At 36.8% G+C, this 22,326-nt stretch overlaps 6 protein-coding genes across 8 annotated transcripts; 2 read left to right on the top strand and 4 right to left on the bottom strand.

Moving 5' to 3' along the window:
- Positions 1-3,432: 3,432 nt before the first annotated feature.
- LOC18021477 (protein SLOW GREEN 1, chloroplastic) lies at positions 3,433-4,996 on the bottom strand. The gene has a single exon (XM_006403612.2). The coding sequence runs from the start codon at positions 4,686-4,688 to the stop codon at positions 3,684-3,686; it is 1,005 nt and encodes a 334-aa protein (XP_006403675.1). The 5' UTR covers positions 4,689-4,996; the 3' UTR covers positions 3,433-3,683.
- Positions 4,997-5,018: 22 nt separating this feature from the next.
- On the bottom strand, positions 5,019-8,424 carry LOC18021247 (serine/threonine-protein kinase AFC1). Of its 2 annotated transcripts, XM_006403610.2 has the most exons (13): positions 8,222-8,424; positions 7,816-8,009; positions 7,460-7,634; positions 7,326-7,352; positions 7,028-7,181; positions 6,897-6,945; positions 6,667-6,781; positions 6,349-6,440; positions 6,069-6,225; positions 5,909-5,973; positions 5,721-5,818; positions 5,515-5,620; positions 5,019-5,417 (listed from the first exon to the last, which is right to left on the bottom strand). In XM_006403610.2, exons 2-13 carry the CDS (start codon positions 7,981-7,983, stop codon positions 5,223-5,225), a joined length of 1,401 nt encoding a protein of 466 aa, XP_006403673.1. In that variant the 5' UTR covers positions 7,984-8,009; positions 8,222-8,424; the 3' UTR covers positions 5,019-5,222. The 2 variants fall into 2 exon arrangements, with proteins under 2 accessions (XP_006403673.1, XP_024013494.1); XM_024157726.1 differs by lacking the exon at positions 8,222-8,424 and having other exon boundaries at positions 7,816-8,130.
- Positions 8,425-8,621: 197 nt separating this feature from the next.
- LOC18021246 (diaminopimelate epimerase, chloroplastic) lies at positions 8,622-10,784 on the top strand. Its single transcript, XM_006403609.2, has 9 exons — positions 8,622-8,933; positions 9,033-9,200; positions 9,311-9,381; positions 9,462-9,519; positions 9,655-9,834; positions 9,925-10,009; positions 10,126-10,185; positions 10,265-10,338; positions 10,467-10,784. The coding sequence occupies exons 1-9, from the start codon at positions 8,652-8,654 to the stop codon at positions 10,581-10,583; spliced, it is 1,095 nt and encodes a 364-aa protein (XP_006403672.1). The 5' UTR covers positions 8,622-8,651; the 3' UTR covers positions 10,584-10,784.
- A 71-nt stretch (positions 10,785-10,855) lies between these two features.
- LOC18021245 (putative leucine-rich repeat receptor-like serine/threonine-protein kinase At3g53590) lies at positions 10,856-15,900 on the bottom strand. Its single transcript, XM_024157872.1, has 20 exons — positions 15,763-15,900; positions 15,439-15,589; positions 15,222-15,293; positions 15,033-15,104; positions 14,706-14,849; positions 14,559-14,630; positions 14,409-14,480; positions 14,249-14,323; positions 14,091-14,159; positions 13,911-13,979; positions 13,755-13,826; positions 13,559-13,642; positions 13,381-13,449; positions 12,686-13,176; positions 12,441-12,602; positions 12,072-12,355; positions 11,928-11,979; positions 11,578-11,828; positions 11,366-11,500; positions 10,856-11,258 (listed from the first exon to the last, which is right to left on the bottom strand). Exons 1-20 carry the CDS (start codon positions 15,854-15,856, stop codon positions 10,932-10,934), a joined length of 2,817 nt encoding a protein of 938 aa, XP_024013640.1. The 5' UTR covers positions 15,857-15,900; the 3' UTR covers positions 10,856-10,931.
- Positions 15,901-17,991: 2,091 nt separating this feature from the next.
- Positions 17,992-18,734, top strand: LOC18021244 (zinc finger protein ZAT11). Its single transcript, XM_006403607.2, has one exon. It carries the CDS (start codon positions 18,083-18,085, stop codon positions 18,611-18,613), a length of 531 nt encoding a protein of 176 aa, XP_006403670.1. The 5' UTR covers positions 17,992-18,082; the 3' UTR covers positions 18,614-18,734.
- Positions 18,735-19,049: 315 nt separating this feature from the next.
- On the bottom strand, positions 19,050-21,464 carry LOC18021243 (ras-related protein RABE1a). Of its 2 annotated transcripts, XM_006403606.2 has the most exons (9): positions 21,288-21,462; positions 21,105-21,204; positions 20,468-20,540; positions 20,279-20,379; positions 20,076-20,141; positions 19,837-19,934; positions 19,675-19,737; positions 19,486-19,578; positions 19,050-19,363 (listed from the first exon to the last, which is right to left on the bottom strand). In XM_006403606.2, the coding sequence occupies exons 2-9, from the start codon at positions 21,175-21,177 to the stop codon at positions 19,280-19,282; spliced, it is 651 nt and encodes a 216-aa protein (XP_006403669.1). In that variant the 5' UTR covers positions 21,178-21,204; positions 21,288-21,462; the 3' UTR covers positions 19,050-19,279. The 2 variants fall into 2 exon arrangements, with proteins under 2 accessions (XP_006403669.1, XP_024013482.1); XM_024157714.1 differs by having other exon boundaries at positions 19,486-19,737; positions 21,288-21,464.
- Between the last annotated feature and the right edge of the window lie 862 nt (positions 21,465-22,326).

Genomic DNA, 22,326 nt, shown 5'->3' with positions numbered 1-22,326 from the left:
TGCAATAATTAATCATGCAAAAGTTTTCAGGCGTAGAAAAAATATCAGTAACAAAAGACAAAATTAAAGAAGGGTAAAGCAGATTCCTTGACCTATGTTTTCATAAAAACTATTATAACGGCCGGTTACTTACTCGTTCGTTCCTATTGTAGGTGTAATTTTAAATGTTGTATACTTGTATTATATACGAAAAAAAAATCTATAAACGTAAAACTCTGTAAAATTGTTTTAAGAAAAACCAAAGTACAAAGAAACAAAAGAAATAAGATTATAAGGAATTTGAAGTTTGGATGAGATTCACATTAGAAAATGGGAAAATTATAGTATTTTCCAATTGCGTTTACTATTTACTGTAAGCCTGTATGAATTATGTATACTGTATATATATATATATATTATTTTTGTTTTGTCCATGTTCACAGAAATTGTCTTTGCTTATTAATGTGTAATGTCAAACGTCGTTCTCCATGAAATAACAGGACGAACATAATCTATTCTTTTCAAACACTCAGAATCTTCTTAGATTTTATCGTGTGTAACTATTATGCATAAATCCATATTAAGGCATGAGACAAAATTACGTGAATCTGCGATCTATAAATTCACCAAAGGAAATCATTTATGTTATACACTTTAAAATTCCGATTTCTCAATTGCTTAATTCCGATTTCTCAATTGCTTAATTCACTTTCCAAACGGTTATATTTCTTTGATTTTTTTCTAAACTCTAAACCTAAATCCATTTCACATCAAAAGTTTTTTCTCCTGTCATCAAAATGGTGTATAGTGAACGATTTCAAGATCGGTTATTCCTCATTATATGAATGTTGGTCGTAGTTAGTGTGTGGTTTATTGATGTTGTTATGATAATAATTGAAGAATCCGAATGCATCCCATAATATAAAATAGTATTAAACAAGTATAGATATGTCGGTTTAGTAAAAATCAAGCTAATATAATTTTGAGAGTGGAAGTGAACCAAACTTTTGTGAAAAAGTTGAAGAAAAAGCGGAGAAGAAAAGACGACAATGTGATTGATTACTTGTTCAGCTTGAACACTCTTTTACACCCAACTCTCTTATTTTCACCATAAGTTAATTTGAATTCTCAATATTTTCCATTTAACTAGAAAAGACTAAAAGATATAAGAGTTTTTGTTTTGTTTTGGATAGTCGAAGTAGATCATCTGTTGGAAACCAGACTGATCTTCGAAGTATGTTTAAACCGGTATTTTTTTTTTTTTTCATTTAAGGCGCATACAATAACTAATTGAGAAGCAAATTTAAGTAATTTAAAAGGCAACCATGGTATCAATTCGTAGACATATCTTTCACCACTTTAAGTCTCTAACTCAACCATCGGATAATATCACTTGTTGTAGGATAAATAATATATATCCCAAGAAGAATATTGCCATAGTTCTTAAATCATTTTTATGCTGTTTAACCATTTTTGTTAATTTTGTTTGGTTGCGATAAATCATAAATAACGATTGAGTTAGTCATTTGAAGTTTTGAATAAGAAGGAAATGACGAGGAGAGGAATCGGAGTCTATACGACACAAGGAAGAGTAGGTCAAATACACATTTATAACCTATGATCAAATATTACGCATTTTGTTTGGCTTCTAGGTGACAAGTGACAACGACTCTATTGACCCAAACTTAAAGAAAATCAAAATCCCACACTTAAAGTTTAAATATTTCCAAAACTATTTATATAACATATGAGCAGCTGCCAACAACGTCTGAATTTACTCATAAAGTACGCTTTAACAATTTTTAAATTTGTTTTTATAGAAAAAACCCATTAAATAAGAGTATGAAGAATTCAAATACGTAATCTATAATGTAAGTATATAGTAAGAACTTTAAATATAGCCATTTTTTAAGTAGAAAGTAAATGATTATTATAAAGTTTTACATTTTAATTACCCCATTTTATCAACAAGAATCTGAGCATGAATGGAATTTATTTTTATCTTTGTTTGGTAGAGACTGTGAGACTGTAAAAAGTTGGATCTATGCACTCGAAAAGTTATATAGATTAGCGATTTGTATCCAAACCACAATAATAAATATATAAACGATTATAAGATATCAATTTTGTTATATTAATCGATGTGTTTTAGAAACACAAATTTTTATTGGAAATAGCTTAATATTTTCTGTAAGAAATCTCTCTAGATGCAAACTAGAAATAAATAAATAACCAAAATTTGTTTAGGTTAATTTTGGTTTTGACCAATCTTGAATCAAACTAACTGGATAAACTTCAAAATAAATAACCATTCCGGCAATACCTAATTTTTTTTTTTCTTCATTTATCTTCTCGGAACTCGAGTAGCACAAGGTAGTACAATAATGAGTGTGGGTGCGTTAATATTGATAAAGTTATGAATATGAGACTAAAATGACAGGGATTGATCCTACTTGCATCATACGGACACGTAAGCTGGTTTTTCAAGAAACTGTGAATCGGAGAACGAAAAAATGTGTTTAGAGAGCGAGAGAGACATGAAGATATTGCAATCAGATTCTAAATCTGCTGCGGTTGGGACCATGAAGACAATCATATCCCAAAAGAATCTACTGTCTGCTCGGTTATTGGTTAACCGGCATTTCAGTCTTGGTTTAGAGAACCTAACAAAACCAGTCATTCGACTACTTTCCATATCGATTAATGGGATTGTGGGGACCTTACCGAGGAAAAAAAAATCAAGCAAGAACATGGGCAAATGAACTTAGCATTTATAATCTTCACCTACAGAAGAAGAAGATTATCGTTTGTGATTGGCAAAAGTGTGGTCCAGTTATGACAACTTCATGGAGGAAGAGATCTCTATCAAACTTATGACTCCATCATGAATCACAACTTGCTCTTGGAGTTTGATTTCCTGATGATTATCCACAACTAATAAATGCAAGCAAAATACAAGCAGGTATATGTGCTTTGTGCATTTGGCTACTTGAATAAGCAGTGAGCATGTTACTGTGACCCATAATTGACATCATCCCGACCTCTCTTCTCCACTCAATTGGAATATTTGAGCGTTCCAAATGAAATGAAATGACTAATCTTTATCTCATGAAACATGTGTGCCATTAGCTCAAGCAGTCAATACATTGTATCAAAATGGATATGCTTTGCTTTTCTGGTATAGAGGAAATGACAATAAAAAGATGTCAAACCTCGGATTGGAATATCAACCTCAACTTAAAACGCTTTACTTTTCTGGTAAGACAATCATAGAACATGCAAAGAGTTCGTCAACGAGCCGCCGTTAATACCCTTCTCTACAATCTTTAGTTCCCCAAACCGATGGTGACCATTAAACCCGAAGGAGTATAACAAATAGAATCCATGAGTCTTTCAGTGAAACTCTCACAAGAGACGGCAAGTGTATTAAAACAAACATCTGTGTCCACAACATCATCCAAAGCAATGTCTTAAGTTGAGTGAATAATATAGTGAAAATATATACCTAAGCATCTAGACCATGTGCACATGGGATTGTGGTTCAAATCCATCATTAAATCAAATCAAGTGTCCAACTTATGACCTTTATATCAACCAATTAAAGAGACATCTAAGACGATCAAGAAAGAGTAAGCCTACCCCATACAATCATCAAGATCACATTTTTTTTTTCCAAGTCTACTAAGCATCATCATCTTTCCCATTCAACTCTCTGATCCAGCCATCTCACGCTGCGTCTTCTCTGAGAAAAGCTTTGTCGCTAACATATTATCCATGAAATACTCCCTGAAAGGATGATTCTCGGGGACAAGTTTCCGAAACTTGTCGAATTGTTCCTCTGCCTTGTCTTTCTTCTTCATCAATGTGTATAAGATTCCTTGACAGAGATAAGGCCTGAAATCTCTTGGTTCCTCTTTCGCAAGCTCTTGATAAAGCTTCAATGCTTCACTGTGCCTCCCTTCAATGACCCGAATTTGAGCCACGAGCAGCTTGAAATCCCGGAAATCGTTATCATTCTTCTCTTGTTTGCACCTCAACATTGCTTCCTCGATTCTCTTCTCCAACTCTTTCAAATCAAGACCTGCATCGGAATAAGCCATAAGCAGGCCGTGATAAGCTTCAAGGCTTCGAGGATCTTTAGCCAGAATCTCTTCAAATCCAGTTTTGGCTGAATCTAAATCTCCACTGTAAGTAAAGATGTTGGCTTTCAAAACTGGCCATTCCGATTCCTCGGGTTCCAGTTTTATCAGACGATCGATCACTTCTACTGCTTCTGTAAGCTTTCGAGATTTGATCTTTACCTCCATCAAGGAACGAAGAGAGTCGACATCAGGAGGGTGAGTCGCCAAATGCTCTTCAAGCGCTCTCTCTTCTTCTTCCAAGGTAACGTTTTCGTTGCTTTCCACTGACGGCGGAGGCGCGACGGGAGCTGCAATCGCCGGCGATTTGAGCTGGAGATTGACGAGGAGCAGCGCCGCGGCGGTTGTTAGAGTGATGCATGTGGATTTTATGAGACGGAAAGGTGTGGATTTTTGGAGATGCGTTCTGGAGTCTTGAAATTTGGAAGACGAAGCTTTGATTGAAGCGCATTTGACAGATGAAATTGGTCGTATTGAGGAAATTGGGATTCTCCGGAACGATGAAGAGGTGTGAGTGAAGGAAAGGTGGAATGGCTGGTGATGGAGCTGTAACTTTCCCAGAGATTCCATGATTGCGTAAAGAGATAAACCTTAAAAAAACCCTACACACTGAACAAAACAGATATTAGGTGAGGAAGACGATCAAGCCTGCGATTCGGAATATGCTCTTTTTGCTTGCTTATACAAATTGGGCCTCAAGCTGCATTTGAGTCTGAGGCCTCTAATTTAACCGATCCAAAATCGAATAATGGTTTCGGTTCGATTAGACCGGGTAAGGTGTTTTGATCCCTTGGCCGTGTTCAATCGAAATATCATGAAGAAGCACACTTTGAAAGATGACACATTGTAACATTGACTTTGAGTTGTAAGTAACTGTAATAAAACCCGCCCATGGAAACAACCGTGGTCGTGGTCGGAAAACGAACCCAAGATAACAACAACATACAAGAAAATCAGGCACAAGCCTTTTCTCTCTTTCTTTTTCTTCATTTCTATACATGAAAATATGTAATACAAAAAAAAAAAAAAAAAAAAAACACAGCAAAAGTGAAGAAAACCAGAAACTGCAGATTTATCCAAACATTTGTCTGCTGTTTCTTCTTTTTAGATCTTGTGATTGTATAAAAATGGATGAGGGCTCGGGTTAAAGGGAATACTCTGTTCCCGGCTTCTCGTGAAGAATGGATGGTTCAGTGCTTCTCTTGCCTTGAGCCTCTCCGTTGGATCATAGCGAAGCAGCCCTTGTAATAAATCTATCAGATCGCCTGCCGAGTGATCCACGTGCTGCATTATCAGATTCTGCAAATAGCAACAAAAATAGAAGATGATGTTGTTACTTTCTATATAGCAGATAAGCAAATGTCAAGTGGTCCAAAGTTCGTCACTTAGAGATTACCGGTAAGCGAGGAAGTTTCCATACTGCTTTTAAGCTGTCTCTTGATGTCGCACCTTCAGGCCAATCTAGCTTTGCACCTCGCCTGAAGTATTTCTCCGAGCGCCGGCTGCAAGAACCGTTTTGATTTTGATATAAGAAATTACAATTCAATTCATTTTCCGCTGGTATCTGAGATGCTGCTAATAGGATAATCTTGTTGTTCTTACTCGGCTCTGAGCACCATATGAGGAGGTAATGGGCCTAGGACCCTTTCCATCATGGCCAAATGCTCCAAGTTTTCGTGTGTTTGGAAAAGCGCCTCTCCCTGCAAGTTTTGATCCAGAAGAAACATCTCTTGAGACACGGTGTGAGGAAACCCATTGCAACGAAAATATGTAAAGAGAAAGTTCCTCACCGAACAAAGTTCAACAAGTATGCAACCAATACTCCACAGATCGCATGGATAGTTCCATCCAACTCCTGCGATAACATCCCAAAAATGTTTAATACAGATATAGATGGCTTTACACAAATATTATTATCTAGAAAGATGTGAAAAAGTCATAAATGTTTACCTAAGATTACTTCTGGTGCGCGGTAATGCCTTGTGGATACGATGTAGTTATGGTCTTGATGTTCAAACGTTGTACTTCCAAAATCGATGAGCTTGATGGCACTTGACTTGGGAAGATTCTTGAAGTATGACCCATCTTTCGTGGGTCGTGATAAAAACTAGATTTTCATGACCACAAAGGAAAAAGTCAACCAACTTGAGTAATACAAGTTCCTTCAAGATGGATATCATGCAAGCCATGAACCTAAATGTGTCCAGGTTGGAGATGATTGATTACTAACCTTGTAATCAGGTATTTTTATATATTCAGAAGATACCAGAAGAATGTTCTCCGGCTTCAAATCCGTGTGAATCAGCCGTAAATCGTGCATATCTGTTAGAATAGAATGAACCAGGTCTGAGTACATTGGTAAACAAATATAGCTGCCTGAGCATTTTAGATTCCATGCAATTTGCAAAATTAAAAGAGAAACATGAACAAATAACTTTTGAAGCCTAAATCTTGTATTAAAAAAAAAACATAAAATTAAATTGATTTATAGCACTGATGGACTACTATATAGAACTATAGAAGAATGGGTCAAGAATATTCCACACACATGCTACAGACTCCAAAAGTTGTCTGCCAAGCTCCCGAACAAGGTCAATGGGAAATGAACGGTAGCTGTTTTTGCGGAGAAAATCATATAAGCTTGGCCCAAGCTTCTCAAATACCTGTTGAAACCATTTAAACCCATCCGCAAGTTCTTTTTAACTCACATATTATTTGGGCATGAAGGAGATTGTTTCTTCCCCTCAAAACTTATCAAATAAAGGTAACAGTACTTACAATACAAATATGATTACGATAGTCAAACCAATTCCGTATTTGCACACAACTGCAAGGAATTGAAAAGCTTATACCAAATGCAAATTTAGCACTAACCACAAAAATTAGTAAGAGGAAAGAGATGTTCTTACCGAGAACCACCAACATCATGCCTTGTAAGCCTTTGCAACACGTCAATTTCTATCATGGCAGCTTCACGATACTTGTTTATGGACCGTATAATTTTGATTGCCACGACTTCTTTGCTTTTATTATCAAAACATTCCAATACTTGTCCAAATGTACCTGCCAGAATACAATCCAATGGATGATGAAATTAACAATCTTCTCCAAAAGATAATGGGCAACCAAAAGAACAAAAATGAAACCCTACTCTGTCTTAAAACATGCATATTGAACAGAAACATTAAAGCAAAAAAATTAACAAACCTTCACCCATTTTGCTGAGAATTTGATCTGCACGCACACAACAGAACAGGCATGTCAGTGTAACGTACTTAACCTCCAGGATAAAGTCGGTGAAACAGATAAGATGTCGAAAGACTCTGTAACATAAGACTCACATCGTGGAGTCAAAGTATCTCCAACAACAAAGACATAATGGCCGTCTTTATCATCTGGTCTCCAAGGAGGAGAGCCCTGACGAGGAAGGCCATTATAAAACATGTTTGGGTAAACCAAATTGGGAACCACTCCACTCGCAAACTCTGGACCATAGTACAACGGAGGATGAAATACCTGAACAAACAAAAAAAAACTCATTAGCTCAAGCACAAAATTTCAAAGTAGTCAACATAGTTCGCAGTATCGTCAAGATCGAAAAGACAGACAATGAGTAAGATCAAATTGCAGAAGGATCGTCTGGGCTGTGGAAAAACTACAAAAGAATAGCTTTTGATATATGTGGACAATTCGTTACCGTGGGTGGAGGAGGAGGAGGAGGAAGAAGAGGCGCAGCATCCCATGTCAATCGCGGCCGTTTCCTCGGCCTCTTATCGACATTCCTATGAGGGAATTCAACATTCCTCTGAGTTTCCAAGATCATCGCGATCGAGCTAGCTTTCTCACGATGCACACTGCTTTGCATAAAGGGTTAAAATTGCGAATCCAGAGCTGAAAAATCAAAGACCCCAGATATGAACAGAGAGGAAAGGGATAATCGTCGATGAATTCGAATCCAAATAGGAGATAAGATTCTGAAATTCGAAAACCCTAATTATCTTCAATTGGGGGATCTATCTCAATAGATAACTAAAAAAGGTGGGAAAAGTAACAGAAATAATTAAAAAAAAAGAGCATAAAGTAATGCAGCTCAGAAAACTAACCGTAAATCTCTCTCACGGATTAAATTTTGGATATGGCCGAAAATTGATTGCGGGAATTCAGATCGGAGATACGAAAATGCTATCTTTCACTTAATTGTAATTGGAGGAAAAAAAAAATCTCAGGAGAAAATATTTAACAGCGAAAGAGACTGGAATGAATAATAGAGAGAGAAAACCGAAAAGAGGAGAGCGAACCAGAGGAAGGAGACGGCAAAGGAGAGAGAGAGACTTTTCGAAGTTTTTAATGGGCTTTCTAATAAGGCCTTTTCATTAAATATCTGTCGACTAAAAGAACGGCATGAAGTCTAATATGTCCAAGAAAAAAAACAACGCGGCGTTTAATTACTAAACATGAAAGCAACACGATGTGTTTTCCAAAGTCTCTCAACAATATGGAGGAGAGTCGAAGAAAGAAAAGTCTGAAGCAGCCATGGAGATAGCCGCCACTGCCACTGTCTCCGTCGCGCCGCAATCGCGCCGATTGTGGAATGTATTTTCCAAAAAGCTAGTAACTTCTTCTTCTTCTTTTCTTCGGTTTGGTTTCTTCGAGAGAAAGTATTGCTTTGGGAGCTCTAGGCTTCGCGTGTCTGCGGCCTCCATGGACGCCGTCACTGCCGAGAAAATTTCGCCGGCGGCGAGCTTCGTCGACAAGAGAGAAAACGGAGTTCTTCATTTCGTGAAGTACCATGGCCTCGGCAATGACTTCATTTTGGTACATTTGTTCTCCGTTGATATCGCAATACAGAAAATGAATGAAATTGACCGAAATGTTTCAAAAAAGAAACCTTTTTCAAAAATTGGGTTTTTGTAGGTGGATAACAGAGACTCATCGGAACCTAAAATCACTCAAGAGCAGGCGGCGAAGCTGTGTGATCGAAACTTTGGTGTTGGTGCCGATGGAGTGATCTTTGCAATGCCAGGAGTCAACGGTACCGATTACACCATGAGGATATTCAATTCAGATGGTAGTGAACCAGAGGTGTGGCTTCGTTTAAGCGGCTACTTCGATGATGATGAATGCTTTTGATACGTTTTGAGTGAGTTGTTGTTGCGCTTGCAAGTCATTAGCATTCGATTTTGATCTTGTAGATGTGTGGCAATGGAGTTCGATGCTTTGCCAGGTTCATTGCTGAGCTTGAGAACTTGCAGGGGAAACATAGGTATGAGAAACATCTGTTGAGAGCTCCGAATAGTCATGCTTGCTATGTAATCTCTTAAGTCTTTTTATTCGTTTTGCTAGTTTTACAATACATACCGGTGCTGGCCTAATTGTTCCAGAAATTCAAGATGACGGACAGGTAAATCATTCGATTTGATGTCTCGTGATTAAGTTTAGTCATATTTCATTATTATGATTGGTAAGGTAAAGCCTGGATTTTTATCTCTTATTTGCTCACAAGTCGTTTACTGCATTGTGATTGATATGGTTACAGGTTAAGGTTGACATGGGCACACCGATTCTTAAGGCAGAAGATGTGCCCACTAAGTTGAAAGGAAACAAAGGTGAAGCTGTTGTTCAGGGAGAGCTAGTTGTTGATGGAGTAAGCTGGAATGTGACGTGTGTTAGTATGGGCAATCCTCACTGTGTGACATTTGGTAAAAAGGGTGGACCGGTGCGTGTTTGCTTGCTTGACTTCAAATTTCTGTTATTCATCAACGCATGGAATTTCTCATCGTCTGTAATTTTCCCTTGTGTCAACCAGAATCTGAAAGTTGATGATTTGAACTTGCCAGAGATTGGTCCAAAGTTTGAGCATCATGAAATGTTCCCAGCTCGAACTAACACAGGTTAGTGGAGATCAGCTGCAAGATCTATCCAGATTCTCATGGGGAAACAATGATTCTTCTATATCATTTTTGGAATTTTATCTTTTATTTTACAATTTTTTGTGTTTTATCTGCAGAGTTTGTGGAAGTCTTATCACGTTCTCATTTGAAAATGCGTGTCTGGGAGCGCGGAGCAGGTCAGCTAATTCTTTAGTCGATTAAAAGCACTTAGCACTCCCTGATTCCTTAGATGCTTAAGCATACTTAAAAATGCAGGAGCAACTTTGGCCTGTGGAACTGGAGCTTGCGCTCTGGTCGTTGCAGCAGTTCTTGAAGGTCGAACCAACAGGGTAAGTTTGGAATTTCACAACTGTAAACCTGGATATCACTTTGCCAAATCGGTGATACTTTTCAGATTATGAAATGTTGAACTCGAGCTTGTTATATATGTTTTGTATTGATGATCATGGTGGAACAGAAATGCACGGTGGATCTACCTGGTGGACCATTGGAGATAGAGTGGAAAGAGGAAGACAACCATATCTACATGACGGGTCCTGCGGAACCTGTCTTCTACGGATCAGCGCTGCTCTAAATGGGCCTTCACGGTCAATGACTTGTCTCTCACAATTGTTGTGCTTTTAGGGTCTCTGTATCTAATTTTAACCGTGCTAAGCTCTTATCTGCCCCACCTAGATTTTGTGCTTCATGAATTTTTTCCTTATGTTGTTTATCATTTTCAGAGTTAAATTTCAAACCTTTTGAATATTTGCGTTTATGTTCATACATTTAAATCCTCTTTGTCTACATAGATCGCAACTTTTTAGGCTGTTTTACTATGGTTAGGACCCATAATATATCCTAAATATGTAACACAACTCTCATTTGTCTCGTGGGGGCTTGCACTAACATCAATTTACCCTAACACGCAACAAAGATAATGTCAACGTGGTTTTACAGCTTGGAAGAAGCCACTGTCCAAGTCACTTCCAGGAAGTAAAGACAAAGGCGAGGGTACAGGAGATGATGACGATGATGTTTTGGCGTAGAGTAATGTCGTTGTTTCTGAGAACATATCGGTTTCTCGCACAGATTGGCAAATACTTTCGAGTTCCTTGACCACTTTTGACATCAATGGTCTCGTCTCTGGTCTATCCTCACAACACCATAACGCCAACTCCGCCAACTTGGTCACTTTATCTGGCGAACTTTGTCCCATCCGACTATCCACCACTGAGAGAATCGTTCCACATTCATTTGCCATCCTCACCTGTATCACATTATGTATCACATTTGCTTTATTGAGGAAATATAGACCTCAGAGATCTAGTTAGCTCCATTATCATGTTTGCGTGGGAGCTCGGTCAAGAAAAGTACCTCGCGGAGAATATGAGTACCCTCAAAGAATGGGTGCATTCCAGTCAAGAGCTCAAGCAACACTACTCCAAAGCTGTACACGTCGCTCTTCACCGTCAATTGCTGAGTCATGAAGTACTCTGGATCCAGATATCCCTGTGCATATATATATTGTTTTTTCAAAACCCACCATAGATCCAAATATCGACTAGTGTGCCAGTTTGAGGACTCACCGGTGTTCCTCTCACTACGGTTGATACATGGGCCTGCTCACAATCTCCTTCCTTAAAAGTAGGAGCCAACAGTGACAGTCCAAAATCAGCAACTCTAGCATGAAGCTGAGAGTCCAAGAGAATGTTGCTGGTTTTGATATCGCGGTGAATAACAGGCGGGTCTGCGTCAGTGTGAAGGTAAAGGATCCCTTTAGCTGAACCCAAAGCCACTTGTGACCTCATGCTAAAGCTCAATGTTTCCGTAGCATTAGCTGCATAAAGCATTAGGCAAAACGTTGGAGACTTGTAACAAACATAAAGCTATTTTTTCAAATCTTGAAAATATAGCTTGGAGGAGAATATTTTCTTACCTGAAAGCCAATCACGCACATTACCATTAGGCATATACTCATATACCAGCATCTGTGCATGATCCAAATAAAATAGCTAGCTAGTCAGGGAAACAAAGCTAATTAAAAACTGCATATGACAAAAGGATATATATATACGTATACCTGTTCCCCGATGTCACTACAGTAGCCAAGGAGTGACACAAGGTTTCGGTGATGTAACCTCGAAAGCAGATCAATCTCATTCAGAAACTCTCTCTCGCTCTGCAGAGAAGTTTCTTCTCCTCGTTTGATGGCAACTACGGTTTTATTTGGCAAAATGCCTTTGTAGACCTTTCCATAGCTACCTCTACCAATCACTGTAGAACTATCAAAACCATCAGTTGCATCTGACAGTTCTACAAAACTGAACTTCTTCACACCTTCGATTTCCCTAGGTATTGCTCGGACTGGAAAGACATAACAAAAGAGTCCTTAGTTAGTTTCATGGTTAAAGGACAAAACAAGATGAATTACAGACATAAAGTTGCTTACAATAACGTTTTTGGGTGAGTGTCGTATGTGAGTTCTCACGACGTTTCCTAACGTAGAAAAGTGTTGCACTCACTGAAATAACAGTGGCAGCAGCGATAGAGCCTGCCACTATCATCACCCATTGAACCGTACTAATTTCACTCTCTCTAGGTAACAAATCAGCTGCATCCAAATATTGAAATATATATGTTATTGAAACGAACTATATGTCCTTTTTGTTGAAGATTAGGTGCAAAAAACTGTACCATATGGTCCTTGAAGAGGGAAGTCCAAGAGCTCATAGGGTCCAAAAAAGTCATTACGAACAAAACTCCATGACATAAACCTGTCCCTGATACGTATGACTTCGCTAACGTTAAATATTGTTTGGCCTTTGGGAATAAGCTTTAAGTACATCCTTAGACGCAGCTTGTTCTCATCAACAACTCTATCAATTGCTAGTTGATGAGTTTCCAGTTGGAGAGACGTGGTTAGATACTCCATGAATTGGTGTTTGATATATGGAGTGAAGAAAAAGAAGCTACGGCTCTTTAGCCTATAATCGATCGAAAGAGGCGCTGTACACAAGCAGATGCCTGGGGAAACTAGCACATTCTCATAGGGACATGATGATGACACATTACTGCATGGTGGATTTGAGTTTGTAGATGTTTGCTTTTTTGCACCGCAGATATATTCGAAGAGTTGTTTAACAATGGGGATGCTTGTACTCTTGCATATTGGGTTGCCACGAAGACTTTTGACACGAAAGGAAAAACAAACAAAAACAAGAGCTTTAGTAGATAGCAAAAAATAGTATAAACTAGAGAAAGATATGTAAATTGTTAACTGTTGGTTTTTCAAAGCTTTAGACTATAACTTCAAAGGTAAGAGAATGCAGTTTGGTCCAAAAATCTTAGTGTGCTTTAACTTGCTACGAAATAGGAACAAAGAAACTCACTATAAGACAACATTGTCCGGTGTTCTCAGGTTTCCTGTTGCATCAGTGAAGTTGTTGTTCCTGAGATCTCTGTGTATGCATCCAAAAGAAGTTTCAGCTTCTGTGAATGAAGTATGAAAACTAGAAAACTATGAAGTATTACAGAATAAGAACAAAAAAAAAATGGTTGTGTTCATACAATTGGAGCTTGTTATTCTTGAAAGACTTGTTCTCCCATATTTCTGTTGGGACAGAACCAGATAAACTATTGTTCTCAAGTGAACTGTTAAAATGACACAAAAATATTCTTACAAAGTACTCATAGATGATTGAAAACTGCAGAAAATAAGGTGAATAGGAAAGTTCAATACATTGATCAATGAATGTTTACATACAGTAATTGAAGAGAGCCCAACTCCGAGAAACTTGGTGGTATAGATCCAGTGAGGTTGTTATAAGATAGTTTACTGCAGAAAAAAAAAACAATGATTACGTATTTGAATTTATTTGAGTGAAGTGTTACTAGGAGTAAGATTTGGAAATGAGCATACATTGTTGTCATGTTATCAGAAAGCTTAGATTCTGGTATAGTGCCTGTGAGCTTGTTCCAACTTAGATCTCTGTATAAGAAAGTGAAGATTCAATAGAAGTGGTTAGTATTGTTCCCTAAACAAGGTTCAAGTGCTCAAAGACTTAGCAATTTTACACAAATACTAGACATAGACACTTACAGATAGCTAAGATTTTGTATCCTGCTTAAATCAGGAACTGATCCTTGCAGTCTACAGTTCCTTAAACTTCTGCAAAGTGAAAAACATGAGGGCCAAAGAATATTTCAGCGCACTATTTAGAGAAACACAAACCAATGGAAACTTATTGCAGAACTTACAATTTTACTAATCTAGAAAACGTTCCATAGGCCTCTGGAATCTCAGAACTGTCGAAATTGTTGTTATCCAGCTGACTGCATAAGCGGAATAAGAGCTTACAAGAGGAAAAAAAAAAAAGACTTATAGTTTCCAAGTCAGAGGGAAACAATGGGAGTATACAGTATGGTCAAGGATGGCAATCGAGCTAACTCTACAGGCAAAGTCCCAGTCAAGTTATTATTGTCCATTATCCTGCGAGATTTGTTCCATCAATATAAATACTGTCAAAGACAAAATCAAACAGAGAAAACAAACAAACAAAAAACTCACAGGTGAGCAAGGTTGGTCAATTTGGATAGCTCCACCGGAATTTCTCCACTTAACGTGTTATTGTTGAAATGGCTGAAGATCCAGTAGCCACACCGGTGAGTAAAGGATGACTGATATTTTTTTACTATGAGGAAAGATAATACTTACAGATGTTTTATGCTTGTCAAGTTTCCAAATGCAACTGGAACTGAGCCTGTTAAGTTGTTCTCATCAACTTGAAGCCTGTTTAGATTTCCAAGATTACCAAGTTCAGGAGGTAAACTACCCACGAATCTGTTCCCATTCAACAGTCTGTCCAAATAATGTAGCAAAGAGTCAATTGAAGAAACCCAAACTAAATTTGGAATGTGGCATGTGCTATTATATACCCTGTACAAAGCCTTCTTTAAAACTATCCCGGAAGTGAAACTAAACAAAAATATGAAAAACCAGAATAAGAAGGCTATAGAAAGTATATCATGTGAACCAACTTACAGGAGTCTCAAGGAAGAAATTTGACCTATCTCCAAAGGAATACGCCCAGTCAGGTTGTTCCACATCACATTACTTCAACAAGGTTACCCAAGAAGAGAAAAACAATAAAGGTCTTTAAGTAAGCAATAAGGCAACTAGAAGCCAATCAGATGAATATAATGAAACAGTTTATCAGACTCCGCATCTTACAGAATTTCAAGATACGATAACTGGTTAACTTCAGGAGCCAGCTCTCCAGATAAATTCAGCCTCATCAATTGTCTACATCAAAATATGTAAATGACAAGAGAATAAGTATATGGCAAATGCATAATATTGGCCGTATAAACCCTTGATAGAATGACGAAAAGATAAAACCAAAAAGAAGAAAAGACAAGTAGCAAATGGTAATAAAAGAAGGACATACAGCTCCTGGATGTGAAAATGACCATCATCATGTGAGCTACTGAAGCATGTTATGCCAGTCCAGTTTGAATTACATGGGTCACCCTTTGCCCAGCTGCTTAAATTTCTCATTGGATCAATAAGACTCCTTTTGATCTCCAATAAAGCATTTACTGCAAAATGGATGAAAAATGTTAGCAAATCTCTCGAAAGCAGTCTCCACGTTGTAGAATGACATATAAGATTTGGATCCCTGAAGAATGACCAATCAAGATGGTTACTATCAAACACTGAGAGGAAGACTACTGATGCAAATTGAGATAATGGTGGAAAAAAAATTGATCACCTTCTGAAGGATCTGTTCTTGAATCAGCTAAATGAAGCAGAAGGCAACAAAATGTCACCAGGAATACTGAACCTCGAAAAGCAAGAGAGATCATACTTTATTCTGTTGTAGAACAGATAAACATACATGGGGATCAGAGCTAGATGGATTCACATCTCATAAGAAAAAAAAATCTTGGTCAAGGCCAATCTTATAAGTTAATGATCAAGTCACCAGCAGAATATTAGCCAAGAAACACGTTTTTGGCAGAAGAATAAATTCATAAAAGAATCCTCGGAAATTTCTTCAACACCAAGAAAAAAGCAGAAGCGTTTTGGTCTTCAGGCATAGTTGCTGGAAGCAGAAACTTCATGGTGACAGTGATCGGACCAGTTAACAAAACATATCAGAAAACGACTATATGTAAGAAACTGTCAACAAGGTAATATTCTATATATTTACCAATGAAATGGAGGTTTGAAACTTTCTTATTACTTTTGACTTTCCCTGATGAACCTATAGCGGCTACGGAAGACATTGAACAGCAATAAAAAAGGCTCGATGGGAAAATCAAGCGGCTAATCCTAAGATAGCTTATAGTGCAGACTACACACACATATATAAATCACTGATACATACATATATATATATATATTAAATTCAACAATCTTCCAAGTTGTCAATTTTATAATCCTACAATTTCAGTTAAGACTTGTTGTCCACTTAGGCTGACCTGGTCTTAAGAATTTGGTGATTTCAGCTGCAAAGTTATCACTTATCACCCTTTCCCAATCTAGACCAAACCATATAACACGTACAGAACCAGAAGCATTTATTCCATGCTCTCATATGGCCAAGCCAATCCCAAAATACCTTATAATCCCCATATGTTTCTTTCCCAACTATGTAGATCAGTTGGATAGCTGTGCATGCAGCCATTCTTTTACACATGACTCCAACTATCAAAAGATAAAACCATCTTTAATTGTTGCATCACATGTGATACTGCCCTTCATATCTTCTTATCAATATCAACCCAAATCCATTTTGATTTTCATTGATCACCACTTTTCAGTTACTTAAGTATCCTGCACCTCCTGCAAGATGGGTGAGAAAATGTTAAACAAACTTGTAAAGGAAGGCAATCACCAAATACGTCATGTATGCCAACTATTTAAAATTATTAGCAGAAGAAAAGACTCTTCTTCACAGACTTGTCTTAACCGGAAATGGAAAATACGACGTTGCCCCCTTCTTTCTTTGTCGGAGGTCGGTTGACATTTTGAGTTGAGTACCGGCGTCGGCAGGATTCCGTGAAAGAAAGGCGGTCCAGGCATTCCCGTTTTCACGTCTTCATGTTCTTTTTTTTTTCTTTTTCTTCAAGTAGCCCACTGGCCCACTGGCCCATTTATCTCATTCAGGAATTACGTATTCGTATTGTGTTCAGTTTTGACTAAAATCATATACATCAGTAATATATATTCATTAATTAATATACACAGCTTACGGCGATGCTGACGTATATTTAATGCGGAGATCGAGCAAAAAATACATGCTTGTTCGAAGGGGGGGGGGAGAAGAACTAAATGTGGGTTATCTACGGGGTTATCTACAATCCAATTAAAAATCCATTGACTAACTCTTTATAGTCGAAAGTATAAACCATCATCTAAATCCGGTTTAGATACCGTCACGATTCCGATGACATGAACATGATGTGTATATGTATACCGTCACGATTCCATCACCATACATGCAGTGTACACTTCCTATACAAGTCTGTAGATTCCGTGTACAAAAAGTGTCTATGTGAAGAGTAGTTGTCAGATTTTGATTTTTGAGAATGCAATCCTTTGACTTTTAGTTTGACTTTCCTCATAGTAATCTCCACGTGCTCATTCATTTTCGATGCAAAGTGAATAAAAGCAAAAAGTAAAAAAAAAACTAACTAGTTTAGAAGCCAATATAAAAATGTGCAACTAATCATATTAAAATTGTCATAGTTGATATTTTGGACGCAATTGCAAGAGACTTGTTCCTTCTGTTTATCCAAAAAAGTACCTGTTAGCCGATTTATATTTAACATGTTGCCCCTTAGTCAAACCAGTAATGCTGCTTAATTTATTTGAATATGATGTTTAAACGACTTTTAGGGTCTAGTAATAAAAAGTCAAACTTTTCTTATTTTGCTTATATATAGCACAACATCCTCCCAATTCTTCATAACAAAGATACTCTCATAAGCCCCAAGTGCTTTTTCGTCTCACGTTTTCTAGGTAAACCAACCAAAACCTAAAATCTCTAGTTCGCTTTTTCGAGATACAACAACCCGAAAAAAAACATGAAGAGAGACAGGTCCGATTACGAAGAATCCATCAAGCATATAGACATAGTAAAAAGTCTAATGATGTTATCTCAAAGTTTCGTGGTAAAACAAATTGATGTAACGCAATCTACCGGAAGCAAAACCAATGATAACCGCTTCGAATGCAAAACGTGTAACCGGAAATTTGATTCTTTCCAAGCTCTCGGAGGTCATAGAGCCAGCCACAAGAAGCCTAAGCTGAGTGTTGATCATGAACAAATGAAGCATCCTAACATTGAGAATGATAAGCACAAGTGTTCTTTCTGTGGTCAAATGTTTGGGACAGGTCAAGCTCTAGGCGGTCACATGAGAAAGCACAGGGCGAGCATGATGACCGAACAATCGGGTATCTCTTCTGCGGTTTATACCAGACCGGTTTTGAATCGATGCAGTAGCAGCAAGAGGATTTTCAGCTTGGATTTGAATCTAACTCCATTGGAGAATGACATTGTATGTATCTTTGGGAAAAATTTAGTTCCACAAAATGATTTGAAGTTTGTAAATTAGTTTTTTTTTTGTGTTTGTGCGTTATCACTTAGGTTTGAAATTCTTTTTGTAATTTTATTGTAGTTTACATACATTCTTTTCATTCTTTCTGTCATGTATGTATACAAAAATTCATTATGTATTTCAATGCCAGCAACAATGAGTAATAAAATATTTGTAGTTAACTTTTTTTTTCATATTAAATCTGGACCATTTTCAAGTGTATATGAGCCTATGAGGAAGCCTTGAACGTATCCGATGAAGAGTGAAATAATTTTCCCTTTTGTCAGTTATGATTAATCATTCAAGAAACAGACTTCAGTTTTTTTTTTTTTTTTTGGGTTTAAGACTTTAAATATTTACGACTGAAACTTTTAATGTGGATTATATAATATAAAGTCGTACCAGTTTCACAGATGATCAAGTGGAAAGTGATTGGCGTGCGAGTGAGTGAGAATTTGTGACAAACTGATTTAGCATAACTAGAAAATATGTGTCGTTCACAAATCACATTATACCATTTAGGGGAAAGAGAGAAATTCAAAGAATACGTAGAAAACGCCATCTCGTCTAGAAAAGCATAGAAGATTTCCCTTTTTCTTTTCCTTTTCCAAAGGTTAAAGTATAACATGTTTCTCATCAGTAGCCATATTCTCTTCTCCTTTGATGGCGTCGTGGATCCGGTTTTTACGAACCGCAACACGCTGATTTCTGAGTGGCTTGAGATGTCCCTGCACCTTGGTCGGATTGGTTGATTCTGATTGTTTGTGGCTACAAAATGATAAGATAATCAACAAACGTTAAACCTGTTTGATACACATACTAAAATGTAGTTTTTACCTAATTATTGCAATGTACGATGATGGAAATAAATTATCGAAGTTGAAACGAACCTCAGCCCTTGCATCGGTATCTGCAAGTCTTTGCTTAATGTCTTTAGCAATTGAAAAGAAAACTTCCTCAACGTTTAAGTTAGTCTTGGCACTCTGCAAGAGCAAACTCATCAACGTTAACAGGGTGACAAGAATGGCCAAGTTTCCTATAGATATTGACGCATAACAAAATCTACAACCACAACGTACAGTCTCGAAAAACTTGATTCCATATTCATCTGCAAGAGCTTGGCCCTTAGATTTTGGCACAGCCTGAAGAAAAATACAAAACAAATCAGTGTATTAGCCAAACAAAATCATGTATTAAACGAATCATGACACATGGGAAGAGTAAAAGAGAGAGAGAGAGACTCTTTTGCTTTCATCCATATCAGCCTTGTTCCCCACTAGAATCTTGTTGACATTATCAGAAGCGTGCTGCTCAATGTTACGGATCCAATTCCTGATGTCTGAAAGTGAAGAAAACAAATGAGAGAAATGAACAAATTAGTTGATTAGTAGATAATCATGCAACAGATGGAAGAGTATGGACTTTAGAACTGTCTCAAAAGTAATTCAACAGCAAGTTAATAGTAAAGAAAGTATTTTACTGTTGAATGACGATTCATCGGTCACATCATACACAAGCAAAATGCCCATGGCACCACGGTAGTATGCTGCAGTAAGAACAAACCAGTTAAGTGAGTATCCCAGACTCCCACCAAAGTGAGGAAGCCAAGGATTGATAAATAACAGTAAAGAAAAATTGAAAAAGCAAAATGCATATTCTAAAAGCAATAAGTTGAAGAGAAACCAGTTGTGATTGTGCGGAACCGCTCCTGTCCTGCAGTATCCCATATCTGCAGCTTAATTCTCTTCCCATCCAGCTCTATAGTCCGTATCTTGAAATCAATTCTGCCAAATAACAAAAAATAAATCAACTTCTGACAACAAAACTACATAGTGCACATGATAACAGTGTCATGCAATGAAGAAATCATACCCAATAGTTGTAATGAAACTGGTGGTAAACGAGCCATCTGAAAAACGCAAGAGGAGGCAACTCTTACCCACACCTGACGAAGGAGATAGAGGAAAAAAAAGGTTAGATAAAGCAGAAACTCTTGAATGTTCCATAATCTGGAACGTAGTGGGAAAGTTAGAGCATTCAACAAAAGGAATTATTCAATCAATTTAGCTCAAAGAAAGGAATGTGGGCTACAGTTACGAAGTAAAGACTAGTCTAAAACATTTGTCCCCAAAACATCAAAGAGAGTTCATTACATCACTGTTGCAAATGATTCGTTCGTAGAATTTCCAGCCTAATACTAAACTATGAAGAGATGTAGTATGATGAACATCATATGCTCACAAGTGCAGAAAATGGAACGAAAAAATCTTAAAATCGTTTGAGCACACTAAATCTCAGGTCTCGGAATTCTCTATAAGGCTTAATTCGTACATGGAAGATCCAAACACTCAAATTCACTGATGCCTACCATCATTCAAACAAAACTTTAAGGCGCATCAACAAAGAGAAATCGCGAGAATCAACAAAAAGGAGAAGAAACAAATTGATTATAAAATGCAGGAAACTCGCCGAACGAAGCCAGTATTACGATCTGAATGAAGAAACGTACCGCTGTCTCCGATCAACAGGAGCTTTATGAGGTAATCGTAATCAGCCCGAGCTCTAGCAGGCGGAGCAGCCATCGCAAAAAATAATAATCAACCAAAATACTGGCAGGCAAAACAATCAACGTTACAAAGAAACTAAAAACTGAGCGAAAGGGATAGAAATTCAAATCGGAAGGGAGAAGTACCAGATCTGCTCGGAGAAGATGAATCGTCGAAACGGTGATATAGACAGTAACCAGACGGCCGTTGAATCTATTTTTCCTCCCGATCGGCTTTTCGATGACAAAGAAGAATTTTTTTTCAGAGAAGTACAGAAGAATGAGAAGGAGAGGGAATGGATCTGGACCGTTAGATCTTGATCGTGATGGAGATCTGTGTTAGCCAGGCGCGTGGTCTTCGGTTTCGGTTTGGTTAGATTGTGGTGGTACCAATACGTTGCCGTTAAAGTAAATTTGAACAATTTGGGGCGGAGCAGAATTAAGAGTCTACTAAAATTCTACCCGTGCATTTGCACGAGAACTATTTATAATTTATCATATTTTGTAATTTAATTTACGTTTTTGTTTAGATATATTATTCTAATAAGTGAAATCTTACTTTTTCTTTTTATATATAATTTCTTTCTATAAATTATTTTTTCTATTATATATATAACCGCGATAAAAAAAATATTATTCTAACATGTCCGTTCATATTAATCTGAAAATACAACGATTGTAAAAATGTTATTATAACATGTCTATTTATATTAATCCGAAAAAAACCGCAATTATTAAAACATAATAACCCATTCATTCATATTATTTATATTTTTTATATTTTTTAATAATTATACAATAATATATTATTTTATCTTTAATATTATTTAAATTTGAATATTAAATTTAATCTAAATTAATATCATACTTTTAATTTTTGTAAAAACATAATAATATTTTTTAATAATTTAAAGAAATCTATAATATAACCTATATATAAAGAAATCTATAACAAATCTAAATTCAAATTTAAAATTTTGAATTTATTTTAAAATATAAATAAATGTATATTATTTTATTAATATTATATTAAATTGATTTGTTTTGTAACATAAATATGAGTTATCTAAAAACAAAATAGTAAGAAACCAAGGAAAAATTCTGTTTGGACACAAAATACCCTTCTCTTTTAATAGTATAGATTAAATCCAGATTTTTGTGATTAAATTTAATTATTATAGATTTG

Source organism: Eutrema salsugineum, unplaced genomic scaffold, assembly GCF_000478725.1.
Source record: "Eutrema salsugineum unplaced genomic scaffold, Eutsalg1_0 scaffold_16, whole genome shotgun sequence".
In the NCBI taxonomy this organism is placed as follows: domain Eukaryota; kingdom Viridiplantae; phylum Streptophyta; class Magnoliopsida; order Brassicales; family Brassicaceae; genus Eutrema; species Eutrema salsugineum.
Note: the sequence above shows the minus strand (reverse complement) of the source record. Positions and strands in the feature narration are given on the sequence as shown.

What these genes read in the sequence shown, in the direction of transcription:
- LOC18021477 (XM_006403612.2), bottom strand. Translation starts at nt 4,688, where the DNA reads ATGGAATCTCTGGGAAAGTTACAGCTCCATCACCAGCCATTCCACCTT.
- LOC18021247 (XM_006403610.2), bottom strand. Translation starts at nt 7,983, where the DNA reads ATGCAAAGCAGTGTGCATCGTGAGAAAGCTAGCTCGATCGCGATGATC. An exon ending in ATCGTAATCATATTTGTATT is followed by an intron (nt 6,782 to 6,896) that starts GTAAGTACTGTT and finishes TGGTTTCAACAG; the next exon opens with GTATTTGAGAAGCTTGGGCC. An exon ending in ACTTTTGGAGTCTGTAGCAT is followed by an intron (nt 6,441 to 6,666) that starts GTGTGTGGAATA and finishes CTATTCTAACAG; the next exon opens with ATATGCACGATTTACGGCTG.
- LOC18021246 (XM_006403609.2), top strand. Translation starts at nt 8,652, where the DNA reads ATGGAGATAGCCGCCACTGCCACTGTCTCCGTCGCGCCGCAATCGCGC. An exon ending in TCGGCAATGACTTCATTTTG is followed by an intron (nt 8,934 to 9,032) that starts GTACATTTGTTC and finishes GGGTTTTTGTAG; the next exon opens with GTGGATAACAGAGACTCATC. An exon ending in AACTTGCAGGGGAAACATAG is followed by an intron (nt 9,382 to 9,461) that starts GTATGAGAAACA and finishes TCGTTTTGCTAG; the next exon opens with TTTTACAATACATACCGGTG.
- LOC18021245 (XM_024157872.1), bottom strand. Translation starts at nt 15,856, where the DNA reads ATGATCTCTCTTGCTTTTCGAGGTTCAGTATTCCTGGTGACATTTTGT. An exon ending in ATTTCTTCCTTGAGACTCCT is followed by an intron (nt 14,850 to 15,032) that starts GTAAGTTGGTTC and finishes TTATTTGGACAG; the next exon opens with ACTGTTGAATGGGAACAGAT. An exon ending in TTGGGCTCTCTTCAATTACT is followed by an intron (nt 13,643 to 13,754) that starts GTATGTAAACAT and finishes TCATTTTAACAG; the next exon opens with TTCACTTGAGAACAATAGTT.
- LOC18021244 (XM_006403607.2), top strand. Translation starts at nt 18,083, where the DNA reads ATGAAGAGAGACAGGTCCGATTACGAAGAATCCATCAAGCATATAGAC.
- LOC18021243 (XM_024157714.1), bottom strand. Translation starts at nt 21,177, where the DNA reads ATGGCTGCTCCGCCTGCTAGAGCTCGGGCTGATTACGATTACCTCATA. An exon ending in AGTTTCATTACAACTATTGG is followed by an intron (nt 20,380 to 20,467) that starts GTATGATTTCTT and finishes GTTATTTGGCAG; the next exon opens with AATTGATTTCAAGATACGGA. An exon ending in CGATGAATCGTCATTCAACA is followed by an intron (nt 19,935 to 20,075) that starts GTAAAATACTTT and finishes CTTCACTTTCAG; the next exon opens with ACATCAGGAATTGGATCCGT.